At 42.0% G+C, this 17326-nt stretch overlaps 1 protein-coding gene across 2 annotated transcripts in view; it reads right to left on the reverse strand.

Moving 5' to 3' along the window:
- met (MET proto-oncogene, receptor tyrosine kinase) overlaps positions 1–17326 on the reverse strand; it is a 90251-nt gene that overhangs the window by 21039 nt on the left and 51886 nt on the right. For both annotated transcript variants that reach the window (XM_078256500.1, XM_078256499.1), the window contains exons 11-12: positions 7464–7673; positions 3098–3247 (exon numbers count right to left, since the gene is read on the reverse strand). In XM_078256500.1, the coding sequence (XP_078112626.1) occupies positions 3098–3247; positions 7464–7673 (360 nt within the window). The remainder of the gene's footprint in view (positions 1–3097; positions 3248–7463; positions 7674–17326) is intronic.

Below are 17326 nucleotides of genomic sequence, written 5' to 3' on the forward strand. Positions count from 1 at the left end.
TATTATCTTTAAGGATGACATGAGGACGTCTTAAGCGCAGCATCTAATATTAGTTTTTATCATAAAGGTTGGACATCTCTGATCAAACCTCTTATAACCCACTGCGATGTCGGAGGTCATTAAGGTTAAAATATGTTGGATGGCTCTGTTCGATTTTAAACTCTCTAAATGGAGGACATAGTCTCGCTTTGCCAGACCTTCCTCCACAGCGCTGCGGAGGAGGGTCTGGCTAGTTCACACAGCATTCCTGGATGGGAGAAAAACGTGCTCTGGTTTATTGACATTTCTTTAAACCAATCACAATCGACTTGGGTGGTGCTAAACGCTGGACAGAACAACGGTGCCTCTGCAAAAAAGCCACGGAAAGGAACTTGTTTTGGTGGAACGTGTACATTCAAAAGTTGTTTTAGTCGTGCAACAGAAAACTCAGATTGGATAGATAGTCTAGCTAGCTGTCTGGATTTACCCTGCAGAGATCTGAGGAGCAGTTAACCATAGTCCTCACAAATCCACCGGAGTTAAGAATGCCAACACAAAGAAAGTGGAAGGTGAGGGACATCCGGCCGAAATGAGTGAAATCCGGCGGAATTTCCGTCGGCAACAAAGCAATCCCAGAAGTGGAACGTCAAGGATATAGACTACACATTATCTAACAAATAGGCAAAAGGCTAGGGTTCTTTCGGTGAGTAACTGTAAAGATTTACAAGGAATCTGCTTACAGCATTTACTATTATCTATCTGGGAGGTTTTGGGACCGATTTGCAATGGACAACATACACACGGAGATACACTGGTAAAAGCAAATTACGTTTAACCATGTATCAGCTAATTTAAATAGCTCACATGACTATATTGTGTGAACAGTTAGCTTCATTTAATATTATATGTGGCGTTTTCTTTTGCGGCGTGCTAATGCTCCACCGAAACACATTCCTTCCCGAGACTATTTAGCAGAGCCACCGTCGCTGCGACCGGAGCTTAGCGCCGCCCGAGACGATTGGGATTGGTTTAAAGAAATGCTAACAACCCAGAGTGTTTTCCTCCTATCCCAAAATGTATGTGTGGTGTAGCCAAACCCTTACGCCATAGCGCTGTGGAGATTGGAATGCAAGACTACAGATGATAAATGTCTGTCCTGTTTAACCCCTCATTAATAAAAGACAGTGTGCGGAAAGGGGGGCATTTCTGTACTGTACGTCTCCTTCTCACGACTCAGACGATGCTTGACTTACATTCAAGTGACAAGACAGCTGGATGCTGAGCCCTTTCACTCAACACACTGCGTAATAAACTCTCCCAGAGCTGCTTTTTATAAGGGACTGCATTAGGACAGGAGAGTTATTGAAGTCTCCTGTAAACGATCTGGAACGCTGAAGGAATGTGCCGTTTCCCTTGAACGTCCCAGAGCGCAGAATGAAGAGCTCAATATGGTCGATGGCAGAATGCTCCTGTTTTGTTACTGAAAACTCATAAAGTCCTTACTTCCTGTTTGATTAATGCCAACCTGGATTCAAATGAATAACAAATACGAAACAAATTGGATAAAACCTTAAATAGTAGAATGTTATTCATTTGTAACTCAGTCAGATTCAATCAAAAACTCTAGAAATCATCATGACTATCACAAACAACTATGCACATTCTCTGTCCATCTATCAGCACTGTGTGTTATGTTGTTGCTATGTGGCGAGTCAGCCTCCTCCTCCTCAGAAGCAGGTGCTGTGATATGATAGGATATCTTTTATTGCTAAAATTCCTTTTGTGAAACAGCGGGGGACTTTCAATATGAGTGCATTATAAGTGGCTTTATGGCTCTCTGTTGTATTGCATCCACTTGACTCAGAGCAGATGTTTGATACACAATATCTTGTTTAGACATCAAAAGCCCCTCTTTTCAGACGCCATCATTCTTGGCTCAGAGGAAAATTTGTGCACATAGAAACAAGGGTTATCAAGATGTAAATAGTGTCATTGCTGCAAAAATCCTCCAACATAAAGAGTCATTTGATAATTTCTGGTTTTAAAGAAAATGAACACTGTATACTAACTGTTTGAAACAAGCACATTTGAATTGTATAAAGGTGTAACTCATCTCACCATGTTGGTAGATTTTCTTTCAAGGAGGTTTTAAAAAAAAAAAAAATTACAATTTTAATAGGGGGACATTTCTATAGTTGATTAATTAACTCACTGTTTTTATAAAAAGGTACAGGTATATTTTTACAACACTCTCATTACTGATGTTTGCATACGCTTTGTGTTCTTCACCTCAAATGAATGATGAGCTCATTCACTAACATGCAAATTAAATGAATCTGAACATTAACAAACAGTTTATCACACCCTGACACACCCACACCCACACGCACACACACACACACACACACACCCTTCACTGCCACTTCAAACACACACACACACACACACACACACACACACACACACACACACCCTTCACTGCCACTTCAAACACACACACACACACACACACACACACACACACACACACACACACACACACACACACACACACACACACACACACACACACACACAAGCTTTTCTTTGCTGTAAACATGCAGGGAAGCTGGAACAAGATTATTGATTTAAGTGAAGAGTGTGTGTGTGTGTGTGTGTGTGTGTGAGAGTGGGTGTGAGAGTGGGTGTGGTTGTGTATTAGTGGTTCGCTGGGTTTCTCTATAAACAAAAAGGCGTTAATTAAAGAAAGTGTCTTTGTTGACCAACTGTTAGACAGGCTATGGAGAGGAGGTGTGTATGTATAGGTGTGTGCACCTGTGTATGAATCTCTTTCAATGGCTTTGTAGTGTGTAGATGAGTGATGAGAATATGTTAATGTTTGTGTGTTTGTGTCAATGTGCAGAGCTTAACCTAAAGTGGAAAATAAATAATATAGGCAATAGGGTTAAAAAAAGGTATAAAAGGTTAAACCATTAAAAAGGAGAGAAAAAAAAATACCTCCAAACAGACTGCTGCTAAGAACAAAAGAAAAAAAATCCAAGATCTTTTCTGCTCTCAATGCAAACTAAAAAGCACACTGCATGTGCGTTGGTATCTGTAAACTGCAGGTGTGTCTCACCTCCACCTGCAGCCCCTTAGCGGTGGCAGCCTGCAGCTCGTTGGGGACGAGGCACTCCAGAGTGTTTCCGATCAGAGTCAGAGTCTCACAGCTGTGGTTGGACACAGTCAGAACCTGACACTTCATCGCCTCCCTGTCCATGTGGTCACCCTGCAGTGGATGGAAAGGGGGAGGAAAGAGAGAGAAGGTGAGATAGAAATAATAAGGGAAGGAAAGAGAGAGAAGGTGAGATAGAAATAATAAGGGGAGGAAAGACAGCGAAAAAGGAAGGAGGGAGTTAAAGAAGGAGAAAGGGATTAAGAAAAAAAAAAGATTGAGACACATGAGGTCAACAGTTGCAAAAGGGTTGAGGTCAGCAACATGACAAGAGGCTACTACTAAGGTCAGTGCATCCAGACAGTAGATGGAACAAACCAAATGGTTAATTACAAAATAAGATGGCGACAAACTATTACAAGTGCAAAATAAAATGTCAAAAATAAAGCTCCCTTGCGATTTTCCTGGAAAAGATACTACCTAAGGTGCAAATGAAATGCTGCTGTCAGGTGAGGTCTGACAGGAAGAAAGGATGAGTAAAAAATCAAGGAGCAAGGAGTGTTGAGACAAACTCACTCACTCTCCAACATAAAACAGTGGATAGAAATGGAATTTCACGCATTTTGGGAATACTGGTACACATAACAGGAACAGAATACAGAGCCTTAGGTGGAGCTCTTTGGCCGGCAGAGTCCCTGTTATGTAGACTGACCCTCTTTAAGATTAAGTCTAGACTACTGCAACTCCCTCCTGGCTGGCCTGCCTGCATGTGCCGTCCGGCCCCTGCAGCTCATTCAGAACGCAGCAGCTCGACTGGTCTTCAACCTCCCCAAGTTCTCTCACACTACACCGCTCCTCCGCTCTCTTCACTGGTTACCACTTGCTGCCCGCATCAAGACACTAGTACTTGCATCAGCCCCAGCTTACATCCAGGACATGGTCAAACCCTATACCCCAACCCCCCCACTCCGCTCTGCATCAGCCAACCTGCTTGCTGCCCCCTCACAATGAGGGACAACTCAACACTCAACGAAATCCCGACTGTTTGCTGTCCTGGCTCCTAAATGGTGGAATGAGCTCCGCATTGACATCAGGATGGCCGAAAGCCTACACATCTTCTTTTGCCGAAGCCTAAAAACATATCTCTTCCAACTGCACCTTGGATGATGATTTCATATGGCTCTTTGTAGTTTGGCTTATTTATTTGAAGCTAATGTACTTGCACTTACTACTTGTTGTCTGGAGTTTGTACCTTCAAGGTTGAAAGCACTTCATTGGAAGTCGCTTTGGATAAAAGCGTCAGCTAAATGACATGTAATTTAATAATAAGTTGTAAGGTCTGCATTATATGTATACTGTGCCTGTGTGGGGCACTTTCTTAGTTTTTTTTGGGCCCTAAGGCACACTATTTAATTTTATACGGACATACAGTCAAGTTGCATAAAGTTTAGAGTGGAAGATGCAGACTGCTGTCGAGGATGGCAAGGTGGGGGCTGTTTGGTAAAGTTTACTCTGGTATAAATCAATCACAGGCCACATAAGTGTGTTCTTTGCAATTTACAGACCTCTGTATTGGAGTCCGAAACATTCACACTCTTTAAAGTTGACTTGTGCAGTCTTCAAACTATTTATAGGACTTTTAAAAAGGCCAGTAAGTGACATGGGTGCGGGATTGACAAAATGATATACATTTAATAGTCTGAAGTCATTTTTTAGTAATAACACCATGGCTTGTTTAGGATATATTGGGATTTGGAAGCAGAAGGCTTCAAATCTGTTGGAAAAGAGTGTAGAAAATAGTTAGCGAGGTGAAGTAATACTGGCTTACGTGCAGGTCTCTCTTTCTGGCAGAGTTCCTCATGATTCATAGAGATCAAAAAGGACTGAGTATGAACTGAGCTTGCTGCTTCGGATTTAAGTAAGACCGAGCAACTTATTCTAGTCGTGTGACCCCTAGTGGGACGACAGCAAACACCCCCTCTGAGATCTGACTGGAAGCACACACAGCAATTGCCCACGTGAGTGTGTGTAACTGACCCAGTGAGTGTGTGTCGTTTGACGGGAAGCGGCGAGAGAACAACACAGCCTAATTTGTTCTTTTTCTCCCCTCTTAGACTTGTTCTTGTTCCCGTGTTTTCTCTTCTCGTTCACTTTTTGTTCCTCTGATTCCATCTCTCGCTCTCTCTCTCTCTCTGTCTCTCTCTCTCACACATAAACACACTTGTTTGAGTGCAGCAGAAGGCAATAAAGGGAATGATCACATTCCTTGCGTGACAGTTTGGGATTATCCAATTTGACACAGAGTGGAGGCTTGCACCTGTTCTCTCACACACACACACACACACACACACACACACAGGACACACACACACACACAGGACACACACAGGACACACACAGGACACACACAAAGACAACACTTGGTAACAAGATCATCCAATACAATCCTTCTTCAGCGTGTTTCTACGCAGTAGACAGAAAAAAGTTAATAAAGTTATTAAAAAACTGTCACAGTAATACAAGTCACTCTGAATGATTTGTTACTATGTTAATTGGAAGTGAGATCTCAGTCTCCCGTGAAGTGATCGGCAGTGATAACAGCCTGGCCACATGCCAAAATCAACAGCCTGGTTCCTTCATGTGCAGCCATACGGGTGCAGAGCTGTCAGTCAGAGCTAAATATTTCTTTATTTCTCTTTTATTGTCAGCCTTTTTTGGGGCTAGAGTTATCAAATGGCGCTAAATGAGCCCAGCATTGGCCCTATACTGGAGGCCACTGCAGGGCAGTGTTATCAGATGGTTAAATGTGGCTGTTTTTCAGTGGTACCATCCCCCCCCGGGTAAAAACTCTGGGTTTGTCTGGGTTGGAGGGAGGGATGAAGGGGGGAAATAGGTTGGGTTGGTGGTGGATTTAGCATCGGGGCCAAGGTCATGTCTGGGAAAAGAGAGAAAGAAGGGGAAAAAAATGCAGCCAGGATCCCCTGCGAGAGGTTCAGCACAGCTGCCACAAACTGTCGAGCAGCAAAAATGAAAGAAAGAAAAGAGGAGAAATATGTATTTCATTGTGTTCCTAAAACAGGCTCTGGGGAACGTGGTGGCTTGTTTGAAAAGCAGCATTTATATGTCAAGAGCTTTGACCTCGGCAGGCAGAACAATGCAAGTCAACAGAGAGAATACATAGAGAGGTGTAGCAGTGGGGAAGGGATAGGGGGGAGTAGACGATGGGAAACAGACTCTACTTCCTGTTTTTCTTTTAGTATTGTTTCCTTCCCAACTTGACCCGGTACGTACCCAACTGTACGCGTTACCGTGTGGATTGGGAAGCAAAGTGGCAGAATGAAAATCAACCTGGTTCCAAATTGTGAATTCATCTCATTCAGTAAAGTTGTATAAACTAGAACTCTGAATGAAAATGAAAGTTAAAATCTAACAAATCTGTGGAGTTGATTAAACACCATAAGCACAACTCTGCGGCCCTGAAGCAGTGTTGTATATTTATCAGGGTTGGCAGAGTGGTGCAGAGGTGTCTTGCTCTTGCTATTCTGTGAAGCACTTCTTAAGCTTTTAACACATGGAGACTTTCTTACTTAACAACCTTAAAGTCAGAGATTAGAGTTTCTTTATGTGTCTTGAGTTTCTGCACCTGTTTCTGGAAGTGTCTGGCCTGCTGGAGATCTCATGAGCAAGACCTTTAATCTTTTACCAAAGGATGCAGTTCTGCATCTAACCCTCGTGATATTTTTTCTAACATTAGAGTAGTCTCACACTGCCAGACTTTCCTCCACAGAGCTGCGGAGGAGGGTCTGGCTAGTCCACACAGCATTCCGGGATGGGAGAAAAAAGTGATCTGGTTTATCGGCATTTCTTTAAACCAATCACAATCGTCTTGGGTGGCACTATGCGCTGGACGGAGCCACGGTGCCGCTGCAAAATAGCCTCGGGAAGGAACTTGTTTTGGTGGAACGTGTACGTTTAAAAGTTATTTTAGTCGTGCAACAGGAAACTCAGATTGGACAGATAGTCTAGCTAGCTGTCTGGATTTACCCTGCAGAGATCTGAGGAGCAGTTAACCATAGTCTTCAGAAATCGACCCGAGTTAAAAATTCCAACACAAAGAAAGCAGAAGGTTATGGACATCCGGCCAAAATGAGGTACATCCGGCGGAATTTAGGGTCCCAGAAATAAACGTTGTCAATATAGAGTAAATGAAAGACATTGAAAGTAAACAAGTCAAAGTCTTCTTTTTTAAAAACAACCGATCTTGGTACAATTGACAACTGAGCCTTTTTTATCGTTATAATGGAGCTGTAGACTGGGGATGGTGTCTTACCTTGAGTTCCACGATGCTCTTGTTGTCCTTGGATGTGAGCTTGGGGTCTTGGAAGTGGGGGTCCTCCACGTAGATCAGGTCCCACTGATCTGTGGAGTAGCCGTCCAGGACGAACGCCACCTTGGTGACCACGGGCGGCTGCAGAGCCAGTTTGGCCAGAGAGGGCGTGGTGCACTGGATGGACGTCCGGTTCTCAGCGTACACACAGCTCTAGAGGAGGCAGGCAGTCGGGAAACACAGACAGACAAAAACACGCATGTTAGAAAAACTGTAATGTACAAATGAAGGTTTTAAAGTGGACCTATTATATAGCATTTTCAGGTTCATACTTGTATTTTGTGATTTTACTGGAACATGTCTACATGCTTTAATGTTGAAAAAACACATTTTTCTCATACTGCCCATGGCTGTTGCACCTGTGTGAGACGCCCTGTTGGAGCGCCTGTCTCTTTAAGACTGCCTGACTTTCTACTGTGAAAAATCACCAATAAAGTAGTAGCTTCTGAACCAAATACTACATAACTGCAAATGTTTCAGGAGTTATATGACTTGAAATTGGGGATAATTTAAAAACATCGGCAGCCAAGATCACATCTTTTACTTCCGGCTGGAGCAGATGACCAATCATAGAAAGCGGGCTTGGAGTTGCGTAACACTTAGTCGAGAGAAGAAAAAACTGTTGAAAACGGCGCGTTCAGAACAGTGGGAAATCTAAAGAGATTAGCTCAAGGGGATTTCTCTAAAATACGCTGACGTTTTGGCCATGTTTAACATGAAAATCACATGACAGGAAATACACAAAAGCATAATAGTTCCACTTTAAAAAATGAGACCTGCATTAGGGTTGAGTAAATGTTGCTGGATTTGTTTGTATAATTGTCCACTGGTCTACTGTCACACTTGTTTGGTATTGTTCATGTCTGTGTGTCTGAGGAGTGGTGTCGATATGCAAACATCCATTTATTGCGAACTGTTGGAGAAGAAATAAGGCTTGCGCGACCAGAACAGAACCAGGTGTACGGGCAGCTTTATAAATCTGACAAAAGGAATGCATATGCACACTTTTGTTGGCTTTAGTTGGGAATCTTACGGCGAGTTTACAGCCCTTTTTAGGAAACAATGTTGCCAGACGTTTTAATGTATGCAGGGAAGTTGCACCTCATTAAGGGCATTGTATCTTCCTTGTTTTCTTGCTAACAAAACAGAAATACCACTTATAATGTTATAGTATATGTACACACATTTTCTTCTTGATGGAGTATGTTTTTTTTTATTACAAACCGTATACAACTGATCTCAGACCACATTTTTTTAGGTGGATTTTACTTCTTGGTCTGCATCTGAAAACACTAGCACTGCAAAGATTAATCGATTAGTTGTCAACTATTAAATAAATCTGCAACTATGAAAAATTCTCTGATTCCAGCTTCTTAAATTATATTAATTTAATATAATTTCATATTTTCTAGTTTTTTAGCTCCTCTGTCACAGTCAACTGAAGTCTTATATTAACCTGATCCAACAGCTAAAATAGTCCCTGGAAGAAGTGAAGACCAAAACTGTACCATACACTGTATATACATGCATAAAGAGTACTCAGAATACTCAGACTAAAGAACGCTCCCTCCAGGTCTTCACTCAGTCACACAGTAGAACAACCATGCAGTAATCCTCAGTTTGGCAGCTTCTTTTATACTCAATACAAACTAAATGAGGCACTGCCTGTTTCAGCTACTGCAGTGTTTACACGCATGGCCCGAGGGCACAATAGAGTTTCTATCCCGTGTTGGATTCAGCCCACATAGAATTACCAGCTTTTGTGCTCATTAAGAACCCCCCAGTGAGAGACAGAAACAACCTTAGTCATTTTTTATTGAGATGTTTCATGTTTGTCTCAAGAGAACACAGGTATCGAACGGGAAAAAAAAGACTCTGAGGTCGGACGTCCCTTGCGTTTACATGGCAACAATCTAAACCTTCAGTGACTGCTCTAAGGTTTGAATTGGCCTTGTATCAGTTGTTCAAGAGGAAAATGTACTTGAGAGCTGGACTTCATGTCTGTGTAACATTGTTGAATTACAGCATTCACTGTATGTATGTATGTATGTATGACACAAAGCAAGAAGCTCACATGAGGTAAATGAAGTTGTGCAGAAGAAAGTATGATATAGGTGAAATATACAACACTGTAGGTGTAAGAGACTGATGGGAACAACAATCTTAGAAATTGGTCCAGTATTAAGCAAGACCGCTGCAATGTTACGTTATTGGGCAATGGAGTCTGGTGAGTTTGGCGATGGTGATGTCGGAGCCGTTTCTGGTTTCAGGATGTTGTCAGACACTTAGAATAACAATCTGAGCATGCCAGTGCAGGGTCCAAAATTAGCACCATTTACTAGCCAAATAAATATGCAAGTGGCTGGTAGATTTGCTTCACTTACCACCCAAAAAACACAATGAGTCTATTTTGTGGCTGGTAAAATTTGAACATTAACTAGCCATTTGGCTAGTGGACAAAAAAGGTAATTTTGGACCCTGTGTCAGTGGCAAAAACAGCACTGACGGAAATTGATGCACATTTGCCCTATAGGATTACATTGCAGCGCGGTTCGCGGCTGCTGGTTATAGCGCTCTTAGACATCAATGCATAAGGGGAAATGGGTTCCAGGTTGAAAAATACCAATATTACCCTTTAAAGCTTTAGTGCATAATTTTTTGATATTAACGAACGTTCAAGCTGTTGCCAAATGAGTTGCTACAAAGCTAATTAAGACTATCAGCTCCACACAACTCTGTCTGTATTTCTCAGTATGGCTACGTTTGGAAGATTGTGGCATCCGGCGACATTCCCGCGCAGAAACTCAAGTGAAGATTCCCAAGTCCATTTGTTTTTTTAATCTTCCGTGTCCTCCTTGGCTACTAGTAACTGCGTGGTGGAGGGGTGGGGGGCTGTGTGCGAACATGGAAGGCTTGTATGTGGACGCACCACAACAGTTTTGTTGTCATTACTTAGAATTCCTCATGGGGGCGACAGAAACTACGTACTATAGCTTGAAATGTTTAGTCTCCTCATAGTTTATTACTACGGTGAATCTAGTTGACTTTAGTGCAACTCATTTTCATCATCAGCGTTATCTCACACTCTTACAAAATGTAGTAAATAGGAGAGTCACTGAGCTGTCACAGTTTTACAAACGGAAATTGGGAGAGAATTTGGGGAGGGAGTCTTGTCGTGGAAGGGAACAGCATCCAAATGGGGGTATTACTGGGATCCGGATCTTGGGCAACTTTCCCAGAAACAAGAAATCAATAGACAGACTATAAATAAAAAAAATGGGTACACTTATCTGAAAGCTGTTGTTGATAGGACTTGACAAGCATCAGTAAAAGGAGCATTTAAGAGGCCAAAAGTGTTTATAAAATGATCTTTTATCCCATTTAGCGCCTGTCAATATGCTGTTTCACTCTTCAGGATCACAGCAGACACGTTCGTTAGTAGTGGTTTATTAGTTATGCAAAGCAAATATCAATATGGCATGTTATTCCTCTACACAGGTGCACTCAGAACAAACCAGACTTGTTTGGCTTAGCACCAACAGATCGATGCTGATATTTGCGCTGTGGTGGCCAATGATAGTGTGTGTTTATCTTTTGGGCTACAAAGGTAGATGTGTCCTTGAATTGACATTACATGAGGACATGGGGCATGGAGGCTCAGTGGTTTAATAATGGCTGGTTGCACTTTCTCGTTGCAATACTGATACTGACAACAGCACTATAGCTTCATTTTGTGAAACAAAACAGACACAATGGCAGCCTATGTGGACCCCAAGGCTAGACCAGTTGGGAACCTAGAAGCCTATGAACTGTGATCTGTAACGTTTGTAATACTTAAAAAAAGCTCAACAAACTGATGATTCAAATCTGACTTCCAACACTCTGATTGCTATCTGACTCCATAGAAAGTCACTTTGACTGCAGCAGCTATGTGGAGGTATTGCTAAAATGTCCCTATGCACTTCTCAATCCCAGGTGGATGCACACAAACACACACTGGAAGTTACGTGCATCCGCAAGCGCTTGAACACAAGCATTCAACAAAATCAATACAATTTTATTCATAGTGTCAAATCATAGCAGAAGTTATCTCAGGACACTTTACTGTGTGTCTAGACCACACTATAATTGAAAGACCCACGCATTGAAAACACACCCATACATATTGAATGCGTCCATGTGTGTGTGAGGGGAGCACTGGGGTCGCCTAACAAAAGCAATCCAATTAACCTCCACACACCAATAAAGAGCGAGTAGAGCAGGACTCTAGGGTAAACCCCCCCCCCCCATTCCACCCCTCCTCCCAGGGGTGCGGCGAAAGGAAAAATATCCTGTGAATTAGTGGAAACCTCAGTCAGTTCCATTGTTCAGTTGATGTCTCCTCTTATTTAAAGGAGAGGAGGTGAAGGGCTGTAGGTCGGCAGCAGCTGTAAATACAATCGCTCAGAGAGCGGGCCGAGAGCTTTACTGTGGGGGTGATGAGAGAACCAGCGATCCCAAAACCTCCGCCGTCCCTGAAGGATCATTAGCGTAACAGCCTGCGAAAAAGCAAAGTCATAACGGAGCTCCCACGTACAAAAGTGCCTGTCAAATCTAGAGTGATTTATACCAGTGCAGTTTTCCGCTCTTTCCTACTGTGCTGTGTTTTCATTTATTTTGGATTTAAGGTCTCCAGTTCAGCTTCATTATCTTGATTTGTAAGTGTAAATTTCACTCTCCCTTCTTCTGCAGCAGATATTTTTGTAACTGCACATAATGTGTTCTGCATCTTGTAACTTTATTACAAGCCGAGACAGCGACGCTGGTATTGTTTTCACCTTGCGAGTCTGTGTGTGATGTGGGCATGGAGACACCTACTGTTGCGGGAACTACCACAGAGGCGGTTTTGAGTCAGTCAGTCAGTCAGTCAGTCAGTCAGTCACTGTCTCTCTGTCTGTGCCCAGATTTTGTCATTAAACTTTACCAGGGTGTAGTTGAGATCAAAATAAAGGCAGAGTTCGATAATGGGTGTGGTCCAAGCAAGGGCAGTGGAAGTAGGGAAAGGCCCCCCAACTTTCCGTCCTTGGCCCAATGTTGGCGTCGCGGCTAGTGTGATCCCATTGCAAGATGGTCTTTAGTGCTATCTCTGTTAGTTTTCTAGACCTTACTCTCTCTAATGTTTTACCATTGTGCAAATGACTAACACTAAAACTACAATCATTAAATGACTTATTGATACTTTCTGAGTTACATATTGACAGGTGTTAATCCAAAATCTTCAAGATGTAAATTATTTAGCCTTTTTTAAACTCATTTAAGTAAGTTGGAAAGCCCACATACACTCTCTGTGCAGTGCCTAATTGTTCCAAAACCAAACGTTATATACAGAATAATGTCCTATTAGGACTTCTCATGCTATGCACAAGAAACCACATGGTACATGACGGTCGTCAACTGTTAGTTTTGCTATGATGTTTATACCGAGGTGGCTCTCTTTCTTTGCCATTTTGCCTTAGCAAGCAACATTGCAAATCAGTTACTAGGATTGATTTCTGCCAGTACTGGATTCCAAGGATGTTTCGCAACACACATAGACGGGCCCTATTGGGCCCAGTATAAAGTTATATAACTACTAATACACCTAAAAGGTTTCCAGATTAACCCTCCTGTTGTCCTGTTTACAAAAACTTTCTATATCAGAACTATACTATACTATATACTATATATCAAAAACTCAGGAAAAAAATAGACAAAAACATTTGTTTTAAAAACGCTGAAAAAAGTGACAAAAAAAAAAAAAATCTGAAAAAGTGACCAAAAAAAAAAAAACATCGCCAAAGGTGACAAAAACTTGTTACAAAAGTGACAAAAAACGGGAAAAAAAAAACATCGAAAAAAATGTCAAAAAAGTGACAAAAATAATTTGAATAAAATCGACAAAATGTTGAAATTTCGACCCAGAAAAAACACAAAGTTGCATGGTTGATGGGAAGACAACACAAGGGTTAAATGAGTTAGTTTTGAGTAGTATTTTCTTTTTTGGGATTATTTTTTGGCCATTTTTAGGCCTTTATTTGACAGGACAGCTGAAGAAATGAAAGGCGAGAGAGAGGGGGAATGACATGCAGCAAAGGGCCGCAGCTCAGAGTCGAACCCGGGCCCTCTGCGTTGAGGAGTAAACCTCTATATATGGGCGCCCGCTCTACCAACTGAGCTATCTCGGCACCCTTGAGCAGCATTTTTAATGGAATGTCCCTATATAAAATGTGTGCTGTTGCAGTAGACGTAAATGAATACATTTTGTCCCACACAAGAACTAAATTAATGCCCTTTGTTTTGCTGTAACTGTTGTGTGTAACAAGCTTAAAGAACGCTGTTAAATACAACTTGTTTTCCATGTTAATGCCACTATTCAATATCTATTTAACGGGGTTAAAAACCTGGTAGAAACGTCTTAAACAACAGAGCGATGAGTAATCCATCAACTGAAAGAAAGGGAGGCTCCATGAGGCATTCAGGTGTCAGCTGGAAGGGTTGAGCCTGCTGGGATGAGATAGGAAGAGGCATCTGACACGAAACAAGTCAGTTTGTGAATGCAGGCGACAGGTGTCTGGCTACAGTGAAGCCTCTAGTTAAACCAAAACTATCTGTGATGGTGCAAAGCAAAGCTGGTATGAAAAACTCCACTCCCTCAGCTTTGTGAGTGATCTATGGAAATTCAGAGATCACTTTTCTTTTGCTGTTTTTTTGTGTATGTGCAGCCCCCTTTGGCTTTGTGACCATGCCAGCTTTTCACGACGATCTTTACGATTGTAAAAACTCTTTCATGTTTGTGGGAAATCCGAGATTGGCTGAGACCAGGCTTTACTGGAGATCTGAGAGGCAGATATCAAGTCAACACTGGGTGGTTTTATTTTTTCATACTACAACTTAGACCCCTGGAACTCTGCTGTGGGCTTTAAGCAAGTCTTGGTTTCTTCCTCTCTCCAATCTGCTTTGGTGTCCAACTGGAGAACAGATTTCGCCAACAGAACTGAACATCATTCTGCTGCTGTGGTCGCACGGGCCGTCGTTTAGGTTTACGTACGCAGCTCTGGAGGCATGAGAGGCTGGCTCACATTACCCATGGTGCCGTTCCGCTGGCGATAGAAACCTCTGGGATGTCAGTTTGTGAAAGATCCTTGCCTCTATTTTGAGGGGTTAAGACAATAAGACACTTATACTGTCCCTTCCCAGGCTGAGCCTGAACTCATCCCGTTTACTGGAAGGAATTTAACAGGCGACAGCTGTGGCCCTACGGGGCATGATCCCATCCTAAATCATTAGTAATGATAGCCTTATTTTATACAGGCTGCTCGCTTGCATGCTCTCACTCTCTTTCTCTCTAGGAAGCTAGAAATTTGTTTTTGCTATTCCTCTCTGGTTTGTTTTTCCAGCTCAAAATGAACAATAAACTATTGGGGAGAGGGTTCGCTTCAACACACCACCTGTCAGTCATCCGAGAGCCGTTTGTCATTCACATCTTAACAGAGGGGATTTAAAAAGCATTTTCAAAGTTTGGTAGTTTGCATGGTTTTAAAGAGTCACAGCACGTTTTGACTTGAAAGTGAACTGAACTCTGACTACCCCGGTGTAAACTTGCAACGCAGCTTCACCAGGTGACACATAAAGAACATTTGAACACAGTGAATGACCCTACTCATCTAAGATTACAGCTGAAATTACAATCAGGAAACTTGGCTGGAACTTTCCATAGACAGTTAAAGAAATGGACAAAGCCACGGCGTAGACTTCCACGTAGACGAGTGAAGTCTATTAGAAGCACTTTTCTGGTGATGGCCGAGCGTTACTGCGCAGCCTCCAACTGAGAGAGACGACGTAAATGTGACGTGAGCAACCTGTCTGAAAGTTGGAAGTCTTCTGGTAGCTGTGCCAAGAGAAATCTCAATCATTCCCAATCTTACAGAGACGGAGAGCGTAGGTATATGTAAGGAGATAACATGGACACAGGCTAATTATTGATCACTAAAATGCTAGTTAACATTAGTAATTAAACTTAAACAGCTAATGTAAGTCGAAACTGCCTGCGAGCTTCTCCTGTACTATACGGTAATTCCTCTACTATGCGACAGTAAGTCCCGTGGTTATGACTAGAGATGTTCCGATACCGATACCAGTATCGGTATCAGCTCCAATACTGCGTAAAACGCTGGTATTGGTATCGGGAAGTACTGGAGTTTATGCACCGATCCGATCCCATGTAATAAAGCCCTAAAGAAAATCTACGTTAAGTAGTTTATTTATGTTCTTTTTCCGTTAGAACTGACTGTCAAACTGCATAATAAAAGAACGTTCTGTGGCATTCATGTTTCACAAATAGTTTAACCTGAGCCAGACCGACAACAAAGATAGAAATAATATCACATCCATACAGGGATAGTAGAATACAGTTGTTAAAACATAATAAAATATATGACACACTGGTATCGGATCGGTACTCGGTATCGGCCGATACGCAAGTTCAGGGTATCAGAATCAGTATCGGGAAGCAAAAAATGGTATCGGACCATCTCTAGTTATGACACAATCGTTAGCGTATTTTTACAAAAACGTCTGCTACGGGGCCGTAACGTGAGATACAAGGTAATGGAGCCTTATATACATTGTCGTGTTTCTTTAGAAATAAACAATGGACAAATAAGAGTCTTTAAATGCTTCAGATGTAAAGTTATTCGCAAAAGTCAAAGTTGCGCCAAAATGAATGGCAGTCAATGGGATGCTAACGCCAGGTGATGGCTTGTTAGCCTATGAACCTCTCCATAGGAGGTATGCTTTTTAGACGCTCACTTACCCCCTTTCAATGTATCCTAAAAACAAGTGTCTGTTTAGACCCTGGTAACAGAAACTACGTGACTGGCTGGCACCTGAACACTGTTCCAGTTAGTCAACTTGTGTTCTAAATCAGTGAGCAAGGTATGATAAACTGCAGGTTCTGCTTTGTCCTATGTTACTCACTGGCCAAACAGACCTAACTATGAGTCAAACAAACTGCAAACAAACTTGTTTTTTCTTGCACTATTTCATCCTTTTAACCTTTTTCTCCTTTCAAAATGCATTGTTAATACATCCACATGAAACATAAATAGATATACAAGCAATGGTCCATTTTCAAAGCTCTTTAAAACAAAGTATAAAAAAAATAGTCTCTCAGCTTCACCTTCTGCCAGTGTTGAGAAATATATAAAAAGAATATATATATTTTTTCTATTTCAACACACTTTGTTGCATACTATCACTTACATACTGTATGTAATGTAAACAATTATGTACAGCCTTAAAATGTCCAGTTTGCCTGACCTGTTTTTTGACCTGTCAACTTTGTTTTTTTAACCTTTATTCATCCAGAGAGGTGACCAAACAAACTGCTTCGCCTCACACAGATGCACAAGATCACACGCGCAACAACAATGGTCTACTGTCGACCCTCAGAGCATGTCCACTGGAGCTCAAAGATCATTGATAGCAACTTTTGAGGGAAGGGGCAGATGCAAGTCCAGATACGTACCAGGTGAATCAGGGATTCAAAGCAGCAATTTCAGCATCATAAACATGATTTTAGTTTTTTCACGCTGTTTGTGTGTAACGAAGCCCGAGCTCTCCAGAGACCCATCAACCGCTGACCTGAACACAGGTCAATGACCAGGGCAAGGGAAACTGAAAGATGAGACACTGCTGGGAGTGTGTGGGTGTGTGTGTGTGTGTGTGTATGTATGTGTGTGTGTGAGAAAAAAGAGAGAGGCAACAAGAGAAGTAAGACAGATTGGAGA

The sequence above is a fragment of the Sander vitreus genome, chromosome 8, assembly GCF_031162955.1.
Source record: "Sander vitreus isolate 19-12246 chromosome 8, sanVit1, whole genome shotgun sequence".
In the NCBI taxonomy this organism is placed as follows: Eukaryota; Metazoa; Chordata; class Actinopteri; order Perciformes; family Percidae; genus Sander; species Sander vitreus.